General features: G+C 46.1%; 1 protein-coding gene across 6 annotated transcripts in view; it reads left to right on the plus strand.

Annotated features, from left to right (window-relative positions):
• Window positions 1–21,695, plus strand: part of LOC110521463 (transducin-like enhancer protein 1) — a 45,140-nt gene that overhangs the window by 20,143 nt on the left and 3,302 nt on the right. For 3 of the 6 annotated variants that reach the window (XM_036968867.1, XM_036968871.1, XM_036968872.1), the window contains exons 4-18: window positions 3,363–3,426; window positions 5,796–5,840; window positions 7,335–7,397; window positions 9,111–9,185; window positions 9,831–10,068; window positions 10,322–10,383; window positions 10,597–10,692; window positions 10,818–10,862; window positions 10,965–11,129; window positions 11,707–11,866; window positions 13,539–13,732; window positions 15,584–15,663; window positions 17,912–18,161; window positions 18,526–18,773; window positions 19,800–19,947. In XM_036968867.1, coding sequence (XP_036824762.1) covers window positions 3,363–3,426; window positions 5,796–5,840; window positions 7,335–7,397; window positions 9,111–9,185; window positions 9,831–10,068; window positions 10,322–10,383; window positions 10,597–10,692; window positions 10,818–10,862; window positions 10,965–11,129; window positions 11,707–11,866; window positions 13,539–13,732; window positions 15,584–15,663; window positions 17,912–18,161; window positions 18,526–18,773; window positions 19,800–19,947 — 1,933 coding nt within the window. The remainder of the gene's footprint in view (window positions 1–3,362; window positions 3,427–5,795; window positions 5,841–7,334; window positions 7,398–9,110; window positions 9,186–9,830; window positions 10,069–10,321; window positions 10,384–10,596; window positions 10,693–10,817; window positions 10,863–10,964; window positions 11,130–11,706; window positions 11,867–13,538; window positions 13,733–15,583; window positions 15,664–17,911; window positions 18,162–18,525; window positions 18,774–19,799; window positions 19,948–21,695) is intronic. The other 3 variants (XM_036968870.1, XM_036968869.1, XM_036968868.1) reach the window with 3 other exon arrangements.

A 21,695-nucleotide genomic window follows, 5' to 3' on the forward strand; every position in this document is an offset into this window, starting at 1 on the left:
CGACCCTAGCCCCCCGACACAAACTACTGCAGCATAAATACTGGAGGCTGAGACAGGAGAGGTCAGGAGACACTGTGGCCCCATCTGATGACACCCCCGGACAGGGCCAAACAGGAAGGATATAACCCCACCCACTTTGCCAAAGCACAGCCCCCACACCACTAGAGGGATACCTTAACCACCAACTTACCATCCTGAGACAATGCCGAGTATAGCCCACAAAGATCTCCGCCACGGCACAACCCAAGGGGGAGCGCCAACCCAGACAGGAAGATCACATCAGTGACTCAACCCACCTTAATCCGGTGTTGATGCTTTGCTTGTTTGATGGTTTTCTGAGGGCATAGCGGGATTTCTTATAAGCGTCCAGATTAGTCTCCCACTCCTTGAAAGCTCTAGCCTTGGCTTCTGGTTGGGATATGTATCACTGTGGGGACGACGTCATCAACGCACTTATTGATGAAGCCAATGACTGAGGTGGTGTATTCCTCAATGCCATTGGATGAATCCCAGAACATATTCCAGTCTGTGCTAGCAAAACAGTCCTGTAGTGTAGCATCCGTGTCATCTGACCACTTCTGTGTTGAGCGCGTCACTGGTACTTCCTGCTTTAGTTTTCGCTTGTAAGCAGAAATCCGGAGGATAGAATTGTGGTCAGATTTGCCAAATGGAGGGCGGGGGAGAGCTCTGTATGCATCGCTGTGTGTGGAGTAAAGGTCTAGGATTTGTTCCCCCCCCCCCCCCCCATAGTTGCACATGTGACATGCTGGTAAAAATATGGTAAAACTGATTTAATTTTGCCTGCTTTAAAGTCCCCGGCCACTAGGAGCGCCGCTTCTGGGTGAGCATTTTCTTCTTTGCTTTTTTTTCCACCTTCATTTAACCAGCTGGCTAGTTGAGAACAAGTTCTCATTTACAACTGCGACCTGGCCAAGATAAAGCAAAGCAGTGTGACACAAACAACAACACAGATTTACACATGGAATAAACAAACATGCAGTCAATAACACAATAGAGAATATTAAGTTGTGTGTGTGTGTGTGTGTGCAAATGAGGTAAGATTAGGGAGGTAAGGCAATAAATAGGCCATATTGGCGAAATAATTACAATTTAGCAATTAAACACTGGACTGATAGATGTGCTTATGGCCTTTTTTTATAGTGTTGGTTGAGTGCGGTCTTAGTGCGAGCTTCGCTTTGTGGTGGGAAATAGATGGCTACGAATAATACCGATGAGAACTCTCTTGGTAGATGGTGGTTGGCAACTTATCATAAAGTATTCTACCTCAGGCGAGCAATACCTCGAGACTTCTTTAATATTAGGCATCGCGCACCAGCTGTTATTGACAAATAGACACACACCCTCACCCCTCGTCTTACCAGAGGTAGCGTCTCTGTTCTGCTGGTGCATGGAAAATCCCGGCAGCTCTTGTTTGTTTTTTCGTTCAGCCACATCTCGGTGAAACATAAGATGTTAGAGTTTTTAATGTCCCGTTGGTAGGATAATCTTAATAATAGTTCATCAATTTGATTTTCTAACGATTGCACGTTAGCAAATAGAATGGAAGGCATTGGGAGTTTACTCGCTCGCCTCCAGCTTCTCAGAAGGATCCCCCAGTCTGCGTCCCCTTTTCCGGCGTCTCCTTTTCCGGCGTCTTTTCTTCATGCAAAAGTATGGATCTGGGCCTGCTCCAGTGAAAGCAGGATATTCTTCCAGTCCGTGGTGAGTAATCACTTTTCTGATGTCCAGAAGTTATTTTCGGTCATAAGAGACCAGAAGCAGCAACATGAAGTACACAATCATTTAAAAAAATAAGTTGCGCAAAACACATAACAAAATTACACAATTGTTTGGGAGAATGTAAAACGTCAGCCATGTTCTTTGGCGTTGTCTGTGACCTGTGGGATTTAATTAGACATTGGGGTTCAGTGGAAAAGTGCATTCATTGAGGCCAGTCTGTCAAGGCATGGAATACAGAACCAGTCTTCTCAACTCCTGATAACCTGCCTGTCTGAGAATCCATCTCTCCTGCCCCCTCAGCACTCGAGAGTCCTCTGGAACCTCCGTAAGGGCTCACAACTTCACTCAGCGTGACTGTTTCCTGTACTTTAATTACATGTTGTAAATCCATTAAACATTATGAAAATAGTATATTTACCCTGGTCTGAGATCAATTATTCCTAACTCCAGGATTGGTGTTTGTATATGTCATCGGTGTTAGCATGTTTCCCTCCACACAACTTGAGGAAAGTCACCCTCGGAAACGCCCAGCCTGGCCCTTGTCTAGGTGAACGGATACGGATAGAATTGTCACTTTTCAGAAATCCTGCCATGGGGACCTCTGCGGGGGGCTACTCCACTATAATAAAATCTATCAGGGGAATGAATTTAATCCCTCGAGCTCTCACCCGCCCCTCCCATCCCTCAATCTCCTCCCTCTCCCGTCTCCTCCCTGGCGGTGATAAATGAGTCAATTATGGGTGGCAGCGCCGGCCTTCTGAAGGGGAGCGGATGTGCTGTTATTACCTGTTGTAGCCTGGTAATGTTGCAGTATTAATCATATTCTAATTTCCCAGGCCCTCACTGCTCTCCCCCGCATAAATCTGCTACACACAAACAAGTCAGCAGCATGCCCGCCGGGGTGAAATACGACCCTGGGCTGGGGAGGAGGGAGGATGTGTGTGTTAGAGGACACGGGGGAGGGATGTATGTTATAGAGGACACGGGGGAGGGGAGGTCGATGGCTAGTTCCTTAAAGGAGCGCTGTGTGTGTGCTTGGCTGAGGATTCCTGGTGTCCCATGGTGGGTCATGGTCACATCAGGGTGACTTGGCAAAGACAGAAGGACTGAGGGAGGAGGGGTCAGAGAGGGAGAAACGGACAAATGGAAGGAAGAAGAGAGGGAGGAGGGGACTGATAAATAGTGAGAGGGAGGGGACACACAGAGGGCAATTAGAAGGTGAAGGTGGACAAATGGAGAGAGAAGAGATTGGGAGGGAGAAGTGCGCCCCATCCCTGCCCTTCAATGACACCTTGGTCCTGGGAGAGACTGCAGTCAGGTCTGGTCTGGCTGGGAGGCAAGCGCTAAGTGTGAGCTCAACTATTCCTGGTGTGCTCTGAAGCGATAATGCCCTGTCACCTGCCCAATCCTATCTCTGCTGGCACACATCTATCTGCAGGTGTCTGCACTGCCTACTAAACATGGATGTGTGTGTTAGTTAATGTGTGTGTATTTCTGGCTCTGTGTGTCTTTGTGGGCGTGGGAACTTTTTGAATGATATTGTATGAACACTTTTGAACAGGGTGTGTATTATATAGATATGAGTATCTGCTCTCTTGTAAATCTTAACCTCTTCCTTACAGCTTGAAGATGGAGTGTGAGAAACTGGCCACAGAGAAGACTGAGATCCAGAGACACTATGTTATGGTGAGACCCTCACACAGTCAACAACACACTCAATCTACTCCACCTTGGGTGTTGTAACAAACACCATGCTGATGATTCTTGTCTACAGGAGACGAGTTGAGATTTATTGTGTTTCACTGAGCAGGCAGGCAGTTCAAGGGCTTTATTGGCATGGGAAACAAACTTGCCAAAGCAAGTGAAGTAGATAATAAACAAAACCAATTAACAGTAAACATCACACTCACAGAAGTTCCAAAAGAATAAAGACATTTCAAATGTCATATGTCTATATACAGTGTATAACTATGTACAAAGGGGAAATTAATTAGCATAAATATGGGTTGTATTTACAGGTAGCCTAATCGCTTTGGGCCAGTAACCGAAAGGTTGCTGGATCGAATCCCCAAGCTGACGAGGTAAAAAAAAAAATTGTTCTGCCACCGAACAAGGCAGTTAACCACTGTTCCCTGGTAGGCCGTCATTGTAAATAGGAATTTGTTCTTAACAGACTTGCCTAGTTAAATAAAGGTTACATTCCCCTCCAAGTCTGTATTTGGCAGTAGCCTCTGTGTTACTGATGGCTGTTTAACAGTCTGATGGCCTTGAGATAAAAGCTGTTTTTCAGTCTCTCAGTCCCTGCTTTGATGCACCTGTACTGACCTCGCCTTCTGGATGATCGCGGGGTGAACAGGCAGTGACTCGGGTGGTTGGTGTCCTTGATGATCTTTTTGACCTTCCTGTGACATCGGGTCGTGTAGGTGTCCTGGAGGGCAGATAGTTTGGCCCCGGTGATGCGTGCAGACCTCACCACCCTCTGGAGAGCCTTGCAGTTGTGGGTGGAGCAGTTGTCGTCTTCAAACTTGGTGATTGAGTTGGAGGCGTGCATCGCCACGCATTCATGGGTGAACAGGGAGTACAGGAGGGGGCTGAGCACACACCCTTGTGGGGCCCCTGTGTTGAGGATCAGTGAATTGGAGGTGTTTCCTACCTTCACAAGGGTACGTGCTCAGCCCCCTCCTAGACTCCCTACTCTTTTTCTTTTTTCTCTTGATTTTCTTGGGTCTAATTGTGTTGCTGCCCTGGGGCTCTGTGGGTCTGTTTGTGAACAGAGCCCCAGGACCAGCCTGCCTAGGGGACTCTTCTCCAGGTTCATCTCTCTGTAGGTGATGGCTTTGTTATGGAAGGTTTGTGAATCACTTACTTGTAGGTGGTTGTAGAATTTAACGGCTCTTTTCTGGATTTTGATTGTTAGTGGGTATCGGCCTCATTCTGCTCTGGATACATTATTTGGTGTTTTACGTTGTACACAGAGAATATTTTTGAAGAATTCTTCATGCGTAGTCTCAATTTGGTGTTTGTTCCATTTTTTTGAATTATTGGTTGGTGAGCGGACCCCAGATCTCACAACTATAAAGGGCAACGGGTTCTATAACTGATTCAAGTATATTTTTTTTTTTAGCCAGGTCCTAATTGGTATGTCAAATTTGATGTTCCTTTTGATGGCATAGAATGACCTTCTTGCCTTGTCTCTCGTCTCATTCACAGCTTTGGTAGTTACCTGTGGCACTGATGTTTAGGCTGGGGTATGTATTGTTTTTTTGTGTGCTCTAGGGCATTTGTGTCCAGATGGAATTTGTGGTCCTGGCAACTGGACCTTTTTTGGAACTGTCTCGGGTTAGACTGGCTGTGTGTGTGTGTGTTGACTACACAACACCACTGATGCCAGCATCTGGCAAGGGACTAAACATCACACCCACTGGAAACCACATGGACCACACGTGTTGTCTCCAGCCCAAATATGGGTAATCCTCCACATTCCCTTAGAGCAGGCGGTGTTCAGACGAGGCGTGATCAGAGAGCCCCCTAACCGCAGCTGACTGTGTGGTGCCAGGCCCCACTGTTGCAAAAGGAGCTATGTGGTAGCCTGGCACAGCCCTGGCACTCTACCCATTTCTCGCTTCTTTTTTTGGGCTCTGAATTTTGGAGTCTGCAAGTTGCCTAGCAACAGCTCTGAATCTTGGCACAGCAGCAGAACAAACAGCCAGCTGTATGTATGTGTGTATATATATATATATATATATATATATCACTCACTACTTACTCCTCAATCAACCCTGTTGAAAATGACATGTCAGAATGTCACACGGGACGTCTGTTTTTAAAATGATTTGAGCTCTGCCCGATGATGATTTTCCATCCTTGTTCTGAACCGATTGATTGACACACCATCTCTGGGCTCACATGCCAGGTTGGCATAGCTTGGAGCTGAGGGCACAAAATAAATGAAACAAAATGACTCGCCCATTCATCTAGTCTTGAAAGGTGTATTTTCTTTTTAGATCTACATATATGCAAATGTATAACCATCGATTTACGACTCATTTTTACAGTATTACGAGATGTCCTACGGCCTTAATATTGAAATGCACAAACAGGTGAGTACAACCGCCTTCCATTGTCATCTCTCCCCCTCTCCCTCCCTCCCTTTCTAGTCAATCTGGGTCTAGAGGAGTTATGTATGCTATGCTGCTGGGAGAATCTAGTGAACTGGCCTCCAGCACAAAATGCTAATCCGCCAAGGGTGGACCCATGACACTGTGCTGCTGTTGCATTAATAGGATCTGCAAACAGAATTCTTATTTCTAGACAGACAAGAGGAGAGATGTGCTCTTCCTAAAGCAGCTGGAGCATCCTCTTTACTCCCCTCACATTCTCTCTCTTACCGCTGCTGACCTCATCCCTCTTTCTCTAACTTTCTCCTCCTCTGGATCTCCCTCTTTCTCTCTCACTGCCTCTTCTCTCCTCTCTCACTGCCTCCTCTCCTCTCTCACTGCCTCCTCTCCTCTCTCACTGCCTCCTCTCTCTCTCTCTCTCCTTCTCTGCCCATCTCTGTTAGTCTTTTCCTCCCTCCCTCCTGCAGGTATACAGTCCATGCTGCTGAATTTCACTTTAAATCAGGTCACTGCCTTCGGAGCGTCTGCTCTCTTCCTTCGTTTCGCCATCTCAATCACTCTGATTTTGACAAGCCACACAAATCACCCTCCTTCCTTCTCTTTCTTTCTCTCTAGCTCTTCCTTCTCCTTATGCATTCTGCCTCATTGGCTGTCAATTCCTCAAGTGCACAAGAGCCTCCCCTTTCATTTAACTCTCCCATTTTGTTCTCCCCTCTTTATCCTCTTTCTCTTGCTCTCATTTTCATTCTCTCCCTCCCACCATGCTGCCCTTCTCTCCAATCTCCCTGGCTCCCTTTCTCCTGAAGATGACATTCAGTAGTTGGCGTTCTCTAACAAGAAATCATTGTGTTTCCCTGGGGAGGGAGCTGATGGATTTATGGAGGAGAGTGCTGAAGGGTGGGCACTGCCTGTCTGCAGAATAGAGGGAAGCGGATGGAGGGGGGGGGGCAAGAAGGAGAGGAAGAAGAGTGTGAAGGAGGTTGTGGGTGGGAGTTCACCACAGCATCAATAAATCACTTAGTAGAGAATGGTGTGGGGCTGTGTGGCCGGCCGGAGCGAGAGGAGAAAGGAGAGGCTAGCTGTCAGCAAGACTAATGACCCCCAGTCATAATGATGTTGTCATCATGATCTCTGCGTGAATATCATTACTGGTCTTAACAGGTTTGCTGGGGGCCACCGCTATGTTAATGAGGGGAGGGAGGGAGAGCTGTGTGGATCAGAGAGGCAAACGCCCATGGCTAAGCCCACTGACCCCCAGCAGGTAGGCACACATACACAGATGCTGGCCATGAATATTTTAGCTGGGTTCCCTGGCAGTGTTTGGATTTGCATGGACCAGATGTGTAGAGCTGAAATATTTACCACACTCGCCCTCGCAGCCAGCCCTGCTAAGGTTTTGGGGTGTGTTTTGCTTTGATGAGCGCACACAAAAACACAGTGTCCTCCCTCACACACACTCCCTCTCTTTTTCTGCAGACGGAGATCGCCAAGCGCCTGAATGTGATCTGTGCCCAACTCATCCCTTTCCTGTCACAGGAGGTGACACACACATACACACGGTCATGCATATTAACACATCAGTAACACACACGTTCAATATCTCTCTGACATCCACCCACAGACTGGTGCACATGCTCCTCGTAACAAAGAAGTCCCAGTATAACATTCTGACGTACAGTACCGCCAGGAAGCAGACACATACATTAACACAGATGCTGTGACACAGAGTAAAAACATGAATATAAGTCCTATGATGATAGCGATTGCCCATTTACTGCTTATCACTTAGTAACCATTTCTTCTCATGACTTTAAAATGATTTCATTATTAAAATTATTATTTCTTTCCAAGTCATCGTCTAATCTCTATAGAGCTGTTGCCTATGCTGTCTGACAAAATCACTATTTTAGTAGTTCTTCAGCCAGCTGTGCAGGCTGACTGTCACCGTTTCTTTCCTGCTCATCAACTTGGATAGAGTCAAGGATATGTTTAGCCTTATTCTAACACGGTTAACATGCACATTGCTCAGCTTGATGTATTTCGCATTTACAAGGGATGAGACAAACAAAGACTAAGAGCTGTGCAACACACAGCATGTTTTGGTTTCCCTTACAATACATTTGACAGTCCTGTAACAGGTCATTTTTACAGAGTAAAATGTAAAAGAGAATGGTATCAACCTACAAGCCATGTGGTAGTAGTATTGTATAGTATTGAAATGAATCACTGATAAATAGGCATAACATTAGCTCATCATTACACTATTGTTGTTCTATATTAAATCAACCTCTTCGCCCTCATCATTCAGTTAGGCCTCATTTAAATTTAATAGTGAAGTAAGCACAATTATCGCCCATTCCATCTATTTGTCATTCATTCAGTGGGCTGGGATTGTTTGCGTCGCTGGATAGTCAAGCATTATTCTAAAGGCCCACTGCAACATGTACCACATGTTCGTTTCCCTTACAATAGATGTTATTAGTAATAAAGTTTTAGTAAATAAAACAGTCCCATAACAGCTTCTTTTTACGAAGTAAAACGTAAAAGAGAATAGTATCAACCCGCAAGACGTGTGAGCAAATTATTTGCCGCTGATAAAATAGGCATAACAAACTTCTCATTAGAGTATTGTCTTTCTAAATTAAATCAGCCTCTTCACCCTCATCATTCAGTTAGGCTTAATTTAAAAATATATTGTAGGGTAAGGTGCACAATTATTTCCCGTTCATCCATTTGTCATTCATTCATTCATTCAGTGAGGTGAGAGAGAGGGACCAATTAGCGCCTGGCTGGGTACTAAGGATCTACAGTTAAGAATAGGTGTGGGGGGAAAAAGTAAAAAGACTGATTTTCACAATTCTGACAAATGAGCAGTGTAAAATACAAATATTTAGGCAGTCAGGGAAGGAGCTAGACAAATTTGTTTTTGGGGCTGTTTTTTAATTTATTTACAAAATCAAACGTTGGTGGGTGTTGGCCTATGGTGGTTTTTAGTGTTAACCGGTTCACATGCTTTTAAAATAATGGTTCTGTTCCGGGAACAGTATTGATCAATTTTGTTTTTGGTTTGGGTTCTGTTCCTAAAATAATTGTTATTTTCCAGTTTTCGGTTCTGTTCCCTGAACCGGTTCCAACCCTTGCTATATATAAACCACATTTTTGTATTGAATGTATTTACATTTTGTTAAAATGCAGACTTTTATTTAAGTTTCTCCTCTCCCCATCTCACTGTTACCTTGGCTTGTCCCACAGCACCAACAACAGGTGGTCCAGGCCATGGAGCGCGCCAAGCAGGTGACTATGGGGGAGTTAAATGCATCGATAGGGGTACGTGGACTCCCTCCTCTACCTCATACAGTGTTTAACTCATCCTCTCATACATCTTTATTTCGGTTATTTTGTTTGTGCTTTCTGTGGGTAGCCAATTCCCCCTCCTCCCAGCATGCACACACAGGTTCACAAACACGCACACACAGACAGACAAATTGGTCACTTAGTGCAGGTCTGACTGGAACAGGCTGACATGAGTGTTAGGAAATGGAGAGGGAGAAGAGAGAGGGATGAAAGATGACACTGTTTGTGTGTCTGCACAATGCTACTGCTGTGTGCCAAGAGACAACCCAATGGCCTCACCAAACCAGAGGACTTTCAAATTGCACATTGCATTGATTTTTACAGCCTAAGAAAAATATTTTAGTGTTATGTGAAGAAATACAATTATTTGAGAGATTCTGATTTTCTTGGCTTTTTTCACATCTTTTTAACAATCATGCACTCCATGGATTGATTTTCTCTCTCCTAGGGAGACTCTCCTTCCCTCCACTCTCCCTCCATCTTGGAGGGCACCATGCATGGGCTCCTGCATCACTGGAGACAGACCTCTTTCTGTATACCCCCCTGTACAGCCCCCATCCAGCCCAGCTCTAACCCTGCATTGTCTTCTCTCTCTCTCGTTCTTTCTCCTCCTTTCAGCAACAGCTGCAGGCGCAGCACCTCTCCCAGCATGTGGCCCAGGGTTTGCAGGGTCTGCACAGTATGCAAATGGGGCCCCATCCTGGGGGCCTCCCTCACCCTGGCCTGGCGCTGGGCGGAGGGTCCAGCCTCTTGGCTCTGTCTGGGGCCCTGGGGGCCCAGCTGGCTGCCAAGGAGGGCCATGAGAGGGCCCACCTGGAGGCTGCCGCTGCTGCAGCCGCCGCAGAGCACCACAGAGGTATGGGCTTGGACAGGGACAGGAGGGGAGCAAGATAGAGAAGTACGGGACTGGTAGGGATGGATTAGACTGAAAAATAATGATATGTGTAGGGTTTGGTCTAGGCTGGGGCTTGGCTAGATTGTTGGAGCTGATTGGGTTGGACTAATAATGTGTGAAATTGATAGTGATATACTAAAGAAATAGACATTTCAAGAAAATACCACGTGTGAGAATGGTGATAGTCATGTTGTATTGTGTTTGCTCTGTTTTGGCTGGCTGCGGGGACGCGGGGCGATGCTGCCCATCATGGACGTAGACCGCGAAGCGGGACCGGTGAGAACGCTACACCTGAGTTCCCTACACCCAAGTACACTGCAATATAGTACACTTCACCTCGATCCTCAATCTCCCACAGACACTGAGCCCTGATTTTTTTATTTTTTTATTTTTTTTTCCCATCACATTTAGCCGGGGTGGTTATGAAGTTGACATGGTTTATACAGTTCCTCTCGTCTCATCACCTTCTCTTCCTTCTCCCTCCCTCAGAGCTCTATGTCCAACGGGGATAAGGGCCGTACAGCAGACTACCTCAGCAACGGGAAGAAGAGGAGGGCAGACGAGAAGGAGTTCATGACGGACTATGTTAGTATGCTGCATCGCTGAAAAGTTGATTAGCAATATGTGTGCGTTTGTCACATTAATTCAGTAATTAGGTGGGTGTGTGTACGTGCAAATGTTTTAACTAATATCCCACATTTTGATTGCAGGGCAGCGATGCGGATAAGAGTGATGATAATTTGGTGGTGGATGAGGTGAGTTGGCCTGTCTTTGCATCTCAGTTCAAATCCTCCAAATCACTCTGATAATTGACCGATTCAGATTGATGAGAGAAACACTGCCCCCCCCCCCCCCAGGACCCCTCGTCCCCCCGCAGTGTCCACTCCTACTCGTCTAGAGAAAACGGCCTGGACAAGTTGCCCCCGTCTCGTAAAGACGCCCCTCCCCAGGCCAGTCCTGCGTCCCTGGCCTCCTCCAGCAGCCAAGCCTCCCCCTCCCGCAGCAAGGACCGGGAGCCACTGGTATGCTCCGCATCAGTCCATTACATGCCTTTATTGTGAGACAAACGCACAGCTTCATACAGTTATGCCCGGGGTAAGATGAGTGCTTGTATGTATGGTGAGGCATGCTTAGCCCACACACTTAGTTCCAGTGATGGTCCTTCCATTCAGCCTCAACTCTGTGGCAAGGACGCTCACATCCCATGTGACCCTAGCCTTACTGAGCCTTAGTGAATTACTGCATTTCTACATGACCTCTCTACAGCATAGATTCTAGATACATAGAACAGCAGTGATACAGAAGCCATCTGTTAAATATTCCATTCCAAGTGGTTTCTCCATGTTGGGTGTCCTTCATGTAACTCCACAGCATTAGCACCTAGTGTCTCTCTGAGAACTGTGGTGTGATGGAAGGATATCTCACATTCACGTCACATGATCTCTTCTCTCACACCCTCTCGTTCTCTTTCACACTTTTCAATCTTTACCTCCCTCCTCCTCTCCCCATCTCGCTCTCTCTACTTCCTTCCACCTCTCCCCCATCTCTCTTTCTCGCTCTGCCTCTCTGTGTCTCGCTCTCTCTGTGTGTCTGTCTCAGAGGGAGAAGTCCAGTACCCCAGGTATGAAGCCAGGCACCCCCCACGGTTCCCAGGACTCCTCCACCCCCGGCCCCAGTGCACCCCCACAGTTCCGGCCCGTCCCTGGCAAACCTGGCGTTGACCCTCTGGGTAAAACCAAGAACATCATGGATCACATGTGTACTGAAGTTTTCACTAGGTTTTTTAATATCAGCCATAATCATTGATTATCAGATTTTGACTGAAGCAGCCTACAGTTTCCATCTGCATTCAGTATTTGAGTCCATGCATTAATCAAAATGGTAAGCCATGTTCCAACCATTTGAGCTATACAAAATGCCCTTGACATGGGTTACCTGATGTTTGTGAGAGATGTGCAGTTGTGTGGATTTTCAGCTGGGAGTTAAAGAGAGGACTCTGGCACTTTCATAATTATGCTGTGTCAGTCTATTGCAATGCATCAATCTCCCCTCCCAGCAGCTCCCATTCAGTAGTCAAGTGGCTCCACACTGCTGTGTGGCAGACCAGCCAGCAGAGTGCAGTAGTGCTCTTGTGATGTTCTCGCTTCTGTGGCAGAGAGCTATGCGTTTGTGCCTGTTTGATGTGGAACCCTACATAGAGGATCAGAGCTGGCTCCCAGGCTGGCTGTTTACACAGGGTCTCTGTCTTCTCTAACAGTGTTAACTCTATCAGCCACACTAATGGGAATGGTAATCATGTCCTTTCCCAAAGCAATACAACTTCTCTTTGTGTCTCCATCTCTGTATTCATAGTTCTAAGGTAAACATCAGCTACTGGTCTCAGTTGGATTCTAGCTTTTCAATTTTTTTTTGTTGCTTTTCTCTCCAATTTCATGATAGTCTCGTCTCTGCAACTCCCGTATGGACTCGGGAGAGGCGATGGTCAAGAGCCATGTGTCCTCCGAAACACGACCCAACCAAGCCGCACTGCTTCTTGACACAATGCCCGCGGAACCTGGCCAGCCACACCAATGTGTCGGATTGCTGATTGGGTTGGGCTAATGTGTGAAATTGATAGTGATATACTAAAAAAATAGACATTTCAAGAAAATACCACGTGTGACGGAAACACCGTACACCTGGCCCGCCACAGGAGTCGCTAGAGCACGATGGGACAAGGACATCCCTTTCCTAACCCGGACGACGCTGGGCCAATTGTGCGCCGCCCCATGGGTTTCCCGGTCGCGGTCGGCTGTGACAGAGCCTGGGCTCGAACCAGGATCTCTAGTGGCACAGCCAGGATCTCTAGTCCCCACAGCGATGCAGTGCCTTAGATGACTGAGCCACTCGGAGGCCCGGATTCTTTTGAAGGTTAATTTGCTTTGTCGCTTTATCGATTCTTTATCGATTTATTTGCCTTTTTTCTCCCCAATTTGGTGGTATCCAATTGTCTCATCGCTGCAACTCCACAATGTGCTCGGGAGAGGCGAAGGTGGAGTCATGCGTCCTCCGAAACATGACCCACCTAACCGCTCTTCCTAACACCCACCAGCCGCACCAATGTGTCGGAGGAAACACCGTTCAACTGACGGCCGAGGTCCGCCTGCAGGTGCCCAGCCCTGCAGGGCTGCAAGGAGCCGCTAGAGTGCGATGAGCCAAGTGAAGCCCCCCCTAACCCGGACGACGCTGGGCCAATTGAGACGCCCAATGGGACACCCAATCACAGCCGGTTGTGATAGAGGCCGGGTTCGAACCAGGGTCTGTAGTGACACCTCTAGCACTGCGATGCAGTGCCTTAGATGACTGCGCCACTCGGGAGGACCCCGATTCTTAATCTTATCTCCTCTCTCCCTCCCACCCTCCTCTCTCCCCTCTTCTCCTCTCCCCATTAGCTCTGGGTCTGAGGAACCCTCTGGCGGTGCAGGGAGCGTATCCCCCCGGGGCGTTTAGCCTGCCCCCTCCAGGAGTGAACGGGGAGCTGGCGGGGGCAGCGGCAGCCTATGGGGCGGGGCTCCATCTGGTCTCCCCCCAGATGAACGGCTCTGCAGCCGCCGCCGCTGCAGCCGGATATGGACGATCACCAGTGGTGAGAGAGGGATGGGGTAGTGATGGAGGAAACGGAAAGAGAGCGAGAGGGAAACAGAATATATATACACACACACACACACACACACACACAGTTGAAGTCGGAAGTTTACATACACCTTAGCCAAATACATTTAACTCCGTTTTTCACAATTCCTGACATTTAATCCTAGTAAAAATTCCCTGTCTTAGGTCAGTTAGGATCACCACTTTATTTTAAGAATGTGAAATGTCAGAATAATAGAGATTTATTTCAGCCTTTATTTCTTTCATCACATTCCCAGTGGGTCAGATACACTCAATTAGTATTTGGTAGCATTGTTTAACTTGGTCAAATGTTTCGGGTAGCCTTCCACAAGCTTCCCACAATAAGTTGGGTGAATTTTGGCCCATTCCTTCTGACAGAGCTGGTGTGACTGAGTCAGGTTTGTAGGCCTCCTTGCTCGCACACACTTCAGTTCTACCGACAAATTTCTATAGGATTGAGGTCAGTGCCTTGTAATGGCCACTCCAATACCTTAACTTTGTTGTCCTTAAGCCAGTTGCTTGGGGTCATTGTTCACTTGGAAGACCCATTTGCGACCAAGCTTTCACTTCCTGACTGATGTCTTGAGATGTTGCTTCAATATATCCACATAATTTTCCTACCTCATAATGCCATCTATTTTGTGAAGTGCACCAGTTCCTCCTGCAGCAAAGCACCCCCACAACATGATGCTGCCACCCCTGTGCTTCAAGGTTGGGATGGCGTTCTTCAACTTGCAAGCATCCCCCGTTTTCCTCCAAACATAACGATGGTCATTATGGCCAAACAGTTCTATTTTTGTTTCATCAGACCAGAGGACATTTCTCCAAAGTATGATGTCCCCATGTGCAGTTGCAAACCGTAGTCCTGCTTTTTTTATGGCGGTTTTGGAGCAGTGGCTTCTTTTTTGCTGAGTGGTCTTTCAGGTTATGTTGATATAGGACTCGTTTTACTGTGGATATAGATACTTTTGTACCTGTTTCCTCCAGCATCTTCACGAGGTCCTTTGCTGTTGTTCTGGGATTGATTTGCACTTTTCGCACCAAAGTATGTTCATCTCTAGGAGACAGAACCTGTCTCCTTGCTGAGCGGGGTGACGGTTGCATGGTCCCATGGTGTTTATACTTGCATACTATTGTTTGTAGAGATGAACGTGGTACCTTCAGGTGTTTGGAGATTGATAGCAAGGATGAACCAGACTTTTTTTCTGAGGTCTTGGCTGATTTCTTTTGATTTCCCCATGATGCCAAGCAAAGAGGCACTGAGTCTGAAGGTAGGCCTTGAAATACATCCACAGGTACACCTCCAATTGACTCAAATGATGTCAATTAGCCTATCAGAAGCTTCTAAAGCCTTAACATAATTTTCTGGAATTGTCCAAGTTGTTTAAAGGCACAGTCAACTTAGTGTATGTAAACTTCTGAGCCAGTGGAATTGTGATACAGTGAATTATAAGTGAAATAATCTGTAAACAATTGTTGGAAAAATGACTTGTGTCATGCACAAAGTTGATGTCCTAACTGACTTGTCAAAACTATAGTTTGTTAACAAGACATTTGTGAATTGGTTGAAAAGTGAGTTTTATTGACTCCAACCGAAGTGTATGTAAACTTCCAACTTCAACTGTGTCTGTGTTCATGCACTTGCACACTGAGTAGGCTTTTATTGAAAATGAAATGATATGACCTCATAAACCAGTTATATCTCTTTGTGGTATGGACTGATTAATCACTGTGGGGAAACGGTACATTTCTAGTATGTGGTTGTAACTGCAGTTGTAACTGCTCTGTCAGATGCCTGAGCTAACATTTTGTCTGTGTCCTCCAGGTGGGCTATGAGTCTTCTCACCCCCACATGAGGGTACCAGGGTTACCCGCCAGCCTGCAGTCCACTGCCTCAGGGAAACCGTGAGTACAGTTCTCTACAGTTCTCTCTGCCGCTGCTACCACAGCCTCTTATACGGTCATCACACCCTCTAATTCTCTGACCACAGCACAATTTTACTGTTATGTCTTCATACTCGTTTGTTGCTATTGTAGGCTTTTATTGTCTTGAGGGTAACCTCAAGCTTCAGCTTTGTTAAAGGCCCAGTGCAGTCAAAAAACTGCACACATTTTCCTGTGTTTTTATATATATTTTCACACTGAGGTTGGAATAATCAGTGGTGTGGACTCCGTTGCATGACTTGGACTCTATTCTGACTCCAATTGCAAATTTGACTGGAGACTCGACTTGATAGCAAATAATGACTTGACTTGGAGCCTCAAGACTCGGCTTTGACTTGAGACTGATGACTTTAAATGATCTGGGCAGGTTTCGTAAAGTTTTGTCACTCATTTTGTGGCACGGTGTCTCTGTTGATTACTCTCCACGCAGCCAGAGACAGTAGCTGCTGCATCGACTTGCAAAAGAAGTGAAACAGATTTTCTAGTGAAACGTAAACTCTGCTCTCTGATTGGACCAGCTAACTGTTAATCAACACATGTCAGGGTAGTGCAGTTGTTCTCAAAGTGAGATGGTTTTGGGGGGTCGCGAGTGTGAAATTGAATGGAATAAATATTTTTCATATATTTTAATAGGCCACCATTTGTATTTTCTATGTATCTTTGTCCATTTGATCTGATTTCTAATATAGGCCTAATGTATTGCACTAAATTGTCTCAAACATCTCATCTGTGTTTCAGGACACAAAAATTGCATGTCTTGATTGTTGACCAGTCATCAGCATAGACGAGCACGCATACCCAGAGATTAGTGTCCAGAAAGCTCTTGCTTACTTTTCTCTGGCAAAAACAGAGTAGGCCTACGTTTTATATTATTCATTTAAAGTACCGTTTAGAAATCTACTACAGACACATTTTTGCAAGAACAGGCTACCTGGCGATTTCATTGATCATTTTCATATTTCAGATAGGCCTAGTTTGGGTGGCTACTGGCTATAGGTCTAAAGATGGCTCTAACATCGCACTGCCTTCAATATTATGGTATGAAGATGTAACATTCTGGCGAATGAATTATGGTATTCGTGAGGAAGAGGGTCTACCCAGTTGGCAACGAGCATTCGGCGGGCAGGCGGCCCTCAAGTGATAGGACGATGCGCTGACAGACCATGCTTTCCACCCTATCCTGCAACCCCCTACAGTTAGGCCTTATGATTCTGCTTGCTCTGGACAGAGAAGTGAAATGATATCCCTGATATCCAGTTAATATTGGCTGCTAACATGAATGACTTTCAGATAAACTGTATTTTATAACCGGATTTGTATTTCTGTGTCTTGCGTTTTGAAAATGCTTTGCCATTTATGTCTCTAATGACAGGTGATTATGCGCAGTGACTTTGCACTCGTGGGGGGGGTTGTGAGCTTTGAACCGCTGCTTTTTGGGGGTCGTGGGTCAAAATGTTTAGGACCGCTATAGGATCTGGTGCAGCGCAAACGTCAAATTGTAGGGAGTAAAGATCGACATAAATATCCAGCTCCAAATATTGTTTGGTGACAATATTAACTGGTTACTTTGCAAGCTCACCAGCAATGGAGCGTCAATCAACAATGACTAGCATAGGCCTAGCTACTGGTCTTATGGTAGGTCTTGTGGTAAATTGATCAATTACTTATGAAGCTTGCATTTGGAATTTGTTATTAAACTTAATTCTTACATATCAAAATGTGTTAGACAAAATACTGAAACGGCCTGTCTGGTAGCTTCAACAAATAGACAGATTTGTAGTTGTACATACAAGTCATTGTATGTAAAGCATTTTTTTTTTTTTTTTTTTGCTTGACTTGAGACTTGTCTTGACTCTTCTTAGAATGCACGACCTGGTCTTGACTGGACTCGTTCTACTTGGGACACAATTTGAGACTCTGACCTTGTGATTGGCGTTTGAGCCAACTGATTGGCTCAAACGCATTAAGAAGGAAGGAAATTGGACAAATTTAAATGTATTTGATTTACTTAAACAATTATTTAATACAAGATTCCATATGTATTATTTCATAGTTTTGATGTCTTCACTATTATTCTACAATGTAGAAAATAGTAAAAAATAAAGAAAAACCCTTGAATGAGTAGGTGTTCTCGAATTTTTGACCGGTAGTGTATACAGTAATATTTTTGTTATTCTCCTCCCTCTGTTTACCTCCTCTCTCTCACCAGTGCCTACTCTTTCCATGTAAGTGCGGATGGACAGATGCAGCCAGTGCCTTTCCCTCCAGACGCCCTGCTGGGCCCGGGCATCCCACGGCATGCCCGGCAGATCCACACTCTGAACCATGGAGAGGTGGTGTGTGCCGTTACCATCAGCACCTCCACACGCCACGTCTACACCGGCGGCAAAGGGTGTGTCAAGGTGTGGGACATCAGCCAGCCTGGCAGCAAGAGTGCCATGGCCCAGCTCGACTGTCTGGTGAGTGGAGAGACACACTCTGCATAGAGACACAAACACACTGACACCAAAGAGATAGCAAAGGAAGGACTCACTCAAACAGTGGTCATGTAAGGACAACTTAAAGTGATAGGCATTTTTTTTTTATTTTATTTTTTTTACATTTTTCATGTACACTGCAAAGTATATGTACCAAGTTGTCTTGAAGGGAAATGCTGCTGGGTGGTAATGTTTTACTCTGGTGGTACTGCTGCGGCTGCAATCCTTAGAGGACTTAATTCTGCTGCGGTCATATTATTAATAGTTGTGAATTTTATGTTGCCCACCGCACACACACATTTGCACCCTATAATTACTGAAGTTATTTTCTCTGTTACCCAATCAGAATAGGGATAACTACATCCGCTCCTGCAAACTCCTCCCTGATGGGCGGACACTCATCGTTGGAGGCGAGGCCAGCACACTGTCAATCTGGGACTTGGCCACACCCACTCCCCGCATCAAGGCGGAGTTGACGTCTTCTGCCCCGGCCTGCTACGCTCTGGCCATTTCCCCCGACAACAAGGTCTGCTTCTCCTGCTGCAGCGATGGAAACATTGTAGTCTGGGACCTGCACAACCAGACCCTGGTTAGGTAAGGAGAGGAGAGGAGAAGGGGGTAAGGAGGAGAGGGGGATAAATAGGAGGTTAGGAGGGGTAGAGAGGTGGGGGGGGGGACACCAGGGTCTGGGACCTGCACAACCAGACCCTGGTTAGGTAAGGAGAGGAGAACGAGAGGGGGATAAAGAGGAAGATGAGGTTAGGACAGGGGGGAAATATTGTAGTATGGGACCAGCACAACCAGATCCTGGGCAGAAGAGGAGGAGGAGAAGGAGGGTAGTGTAGGGCTGGAGAAGAGAAGGAGGGTAGGGCTGGAGAGGAGGAGAAAAGGGTAGGGTAGGGCTGGAGAGGAGAAGTAGGGCTGGGGAGGAGGATGAGGAGGAGGAGGAGAAGTAGGGCTGGAGAGGAGGAGAAGGAGGGTAGTGTAGGGCTGGGGAGGAGAAGGAGGGTAGTGTAGGGCTGGGGAGGAGAAGGAGGGTAGTGTAGGGCTGGAGAGGAGGAGGATGGTAGTGTAGGGCTGGAGGATGGTAGTGTAGGGCTGGAGGGGGGTGGTGTAGGAATGAAGAGGAGGAGGGTAGTGTAGGGCTGAGGAGGAGGGTAGTGTAGGGCTGAGGAGGAGGGGGGTAGTGTAGGGCTGGAGAGGAGGAGGGGGGTAGTGTAGGAATGGAGAGGAGGAGGGGGGTAGTGTAGGAATGGAGAGGAAGAGAAGGAGGGTAGTGTAGGGCTGAGGAGGAGGGTAGTGTAGGGCTGAGGAGGAGGGTAGTGTAGGGCTGAGGAGGAGGGTAGTGTAGGGCTGAGGAGGAGGGTAGTGTAGGGCTGGAGAGGAGGAGGGGGGTAGTGTAGGGCTGAGGAGGAGGGTAGTGTAGGGCTGGAGAGGAGGAGGAGGGTAGTGTAGGGCTGGAGAGGAGAGTGCATAAGAGTAGAGTGAGAGGGTAGGGCAGGAGAGTGTAGAGGAGGGGAGCAGGGTAGAGGGGAAGAGAGCAGGGCAGTGGGCTAGATGACTATGGATCACATCTGAATGGCTCTGGGTTGATGTTGATTGTATCTCTGTGCTCCCCAGGCAGTTCCAGGGCCACACTGACGGGGCCAGCTGTATTGACATCTCCAACGATGGGACCAAACTGTGGACGGGGGGGCTGGACAACACAGTACGCTGCTGGGACCTGAGAGAGGGACGACAGCTGCAGCAGCACGACTTCACCTCACAGGTACTGACACCAGCTGAGACTAGATCAGGGCCACTATTCACAGTGTCTCAGAGTATAAAATTGATTATAAGAATATACTGAAAATATACATTTTACCCCTACTTTTATGAGTGAAAATGAAATCTCTGCATGAAGCCTCCTTAGTCATAAGTCCCACCATGTCAACATGTGTTTAGGACACCTCATGAGCTGTCCTAAACAGTTAAGTTAACAGCAGGTGTCTCGATAATAGAAAAATGAAGTGAGTCAGTGGTTCCTGCACCACATGCAACTGCTTTGGAGTTGTTGAAAGTGTGTTTTGATATTTCTATATGATCAATCCATATACAATCTAGGTCTGTGTACAACAGTAGACTTATCTCTTGTGCTCTAGACAATGATTTCACAAGATATGCCTAGATACTTAGAACCATAAGGCTAATAAATAATAAATCTTTTTTTTAATTATTTAATTAAACTACATATGTGTTATTTCAAGTTATTCTTTTAGAGCGCAATTTCACATTGTAAAGAAAAATGTTAACTTTGATTGTTCGATTAAAATTCTAGACCTTTCAAATGATTTATATAACATTATCGGCAAGTGACTTGATGCCTACTGTGCCAAAGCAATTTAGTTGTGTGTTAATATAATGGTAATATTATTTAAAAAATCCACTTTTAACAACCATCAGTTAGTTAAAAAAAGGTTGGCCCCTTTATTTTCTCTTTTTTTTACATATTTTGGATATTAATTGCTCTTCAACTAAAACCTAATATTAGATGAAGGCTACCTGGTTGAACAAGTAACCTGTTGCATACCTTTGTTTATTAAATAAATGAAAAAGTATCAACACCCCTGTGTGAAAAAGTAATTGCCTCTTTACACTCAATAACTGGTTGTGCTACCTTTAGGAAGCGTTTGGTTGCAGTCATTGCAGCTATAGTTCATCAGTCTCTCACATCACCGTGGAGGAGTTTTGGCCCACTCTTCCATGCAGAACTGCTTTAACTCAGCTAAACATTTGTCGGTTTTCGAGTACGATCTGCTCATTTCAGGTCCTGCCACAACATTTCAATCAGGTTTAGGTCTGGACTTTGACTAGGCAATTCCAGGTTTCTTTTCAGCCATTCTGATGTAGACTTGCTTTTGTGTGTTGAATCATTGTCTTGCTGCATGACCCAGCTGCGCTTCAGCTTAACCATGAATTCTACTCTGTATCAATTCTCTGATACACAGCAGAATTCATGGTTCTTTCAAGGAGGGCAAGTTGTCCATGTCCTGAGGCAGCAAAGCATCCCCAAACCATCACACTACCACAACGCTGGATCCAAAAAGTAACATATTGAATCTGTATAGGGTGATCATCCAGGTGCTTCCTGGCAAACTTGAGTCAGCGTTTTGGACGACATGGGTCCCATTATGCCTGGCGAAAACCAAACACTGCATTCCACAGTAAGAACCTCGTACCAACGGTCAAGTATGGTGGTGGTAGAGTGACGGTTTGGGGACCTGGAAGACTTATGTATGTTTTGAAACGTGCTATAGAGATCACAGCTGGCGATGCCTTATCGCGATTGGTTATTCCCTATTTGAAACAATGTCAATGAGCGTCATCACTATATTTTCTTTGCAGTAACTGTTGTGTTTACCAGCTGAGATAAACCTGTGTTGATTTTACTCCTGGCTCAGAGTTTGTCTGAGCAGTGTCTTAACATCATCCTAAAACCTACTCTGAGCTTTGAGTGTTTTTAGTCTTAACACGATT

This window comes from Oncorhynchus mykiss, chromosome 30, assembly GCF_013265735.2.
Source record: "Oncorhynchus mykiss isolate Arlee chromosome 30, USDA_OmykA_1.1, whole genome shotgun sequence".
Classification (NCBI taxonomy): domain Eukaryota; kingdom Metazoa; phylum Chordata; class Actinopteri; order Salmoniformes; family Salmonidae; genus Oncorhynchus; species Oncorhynchus mykiss.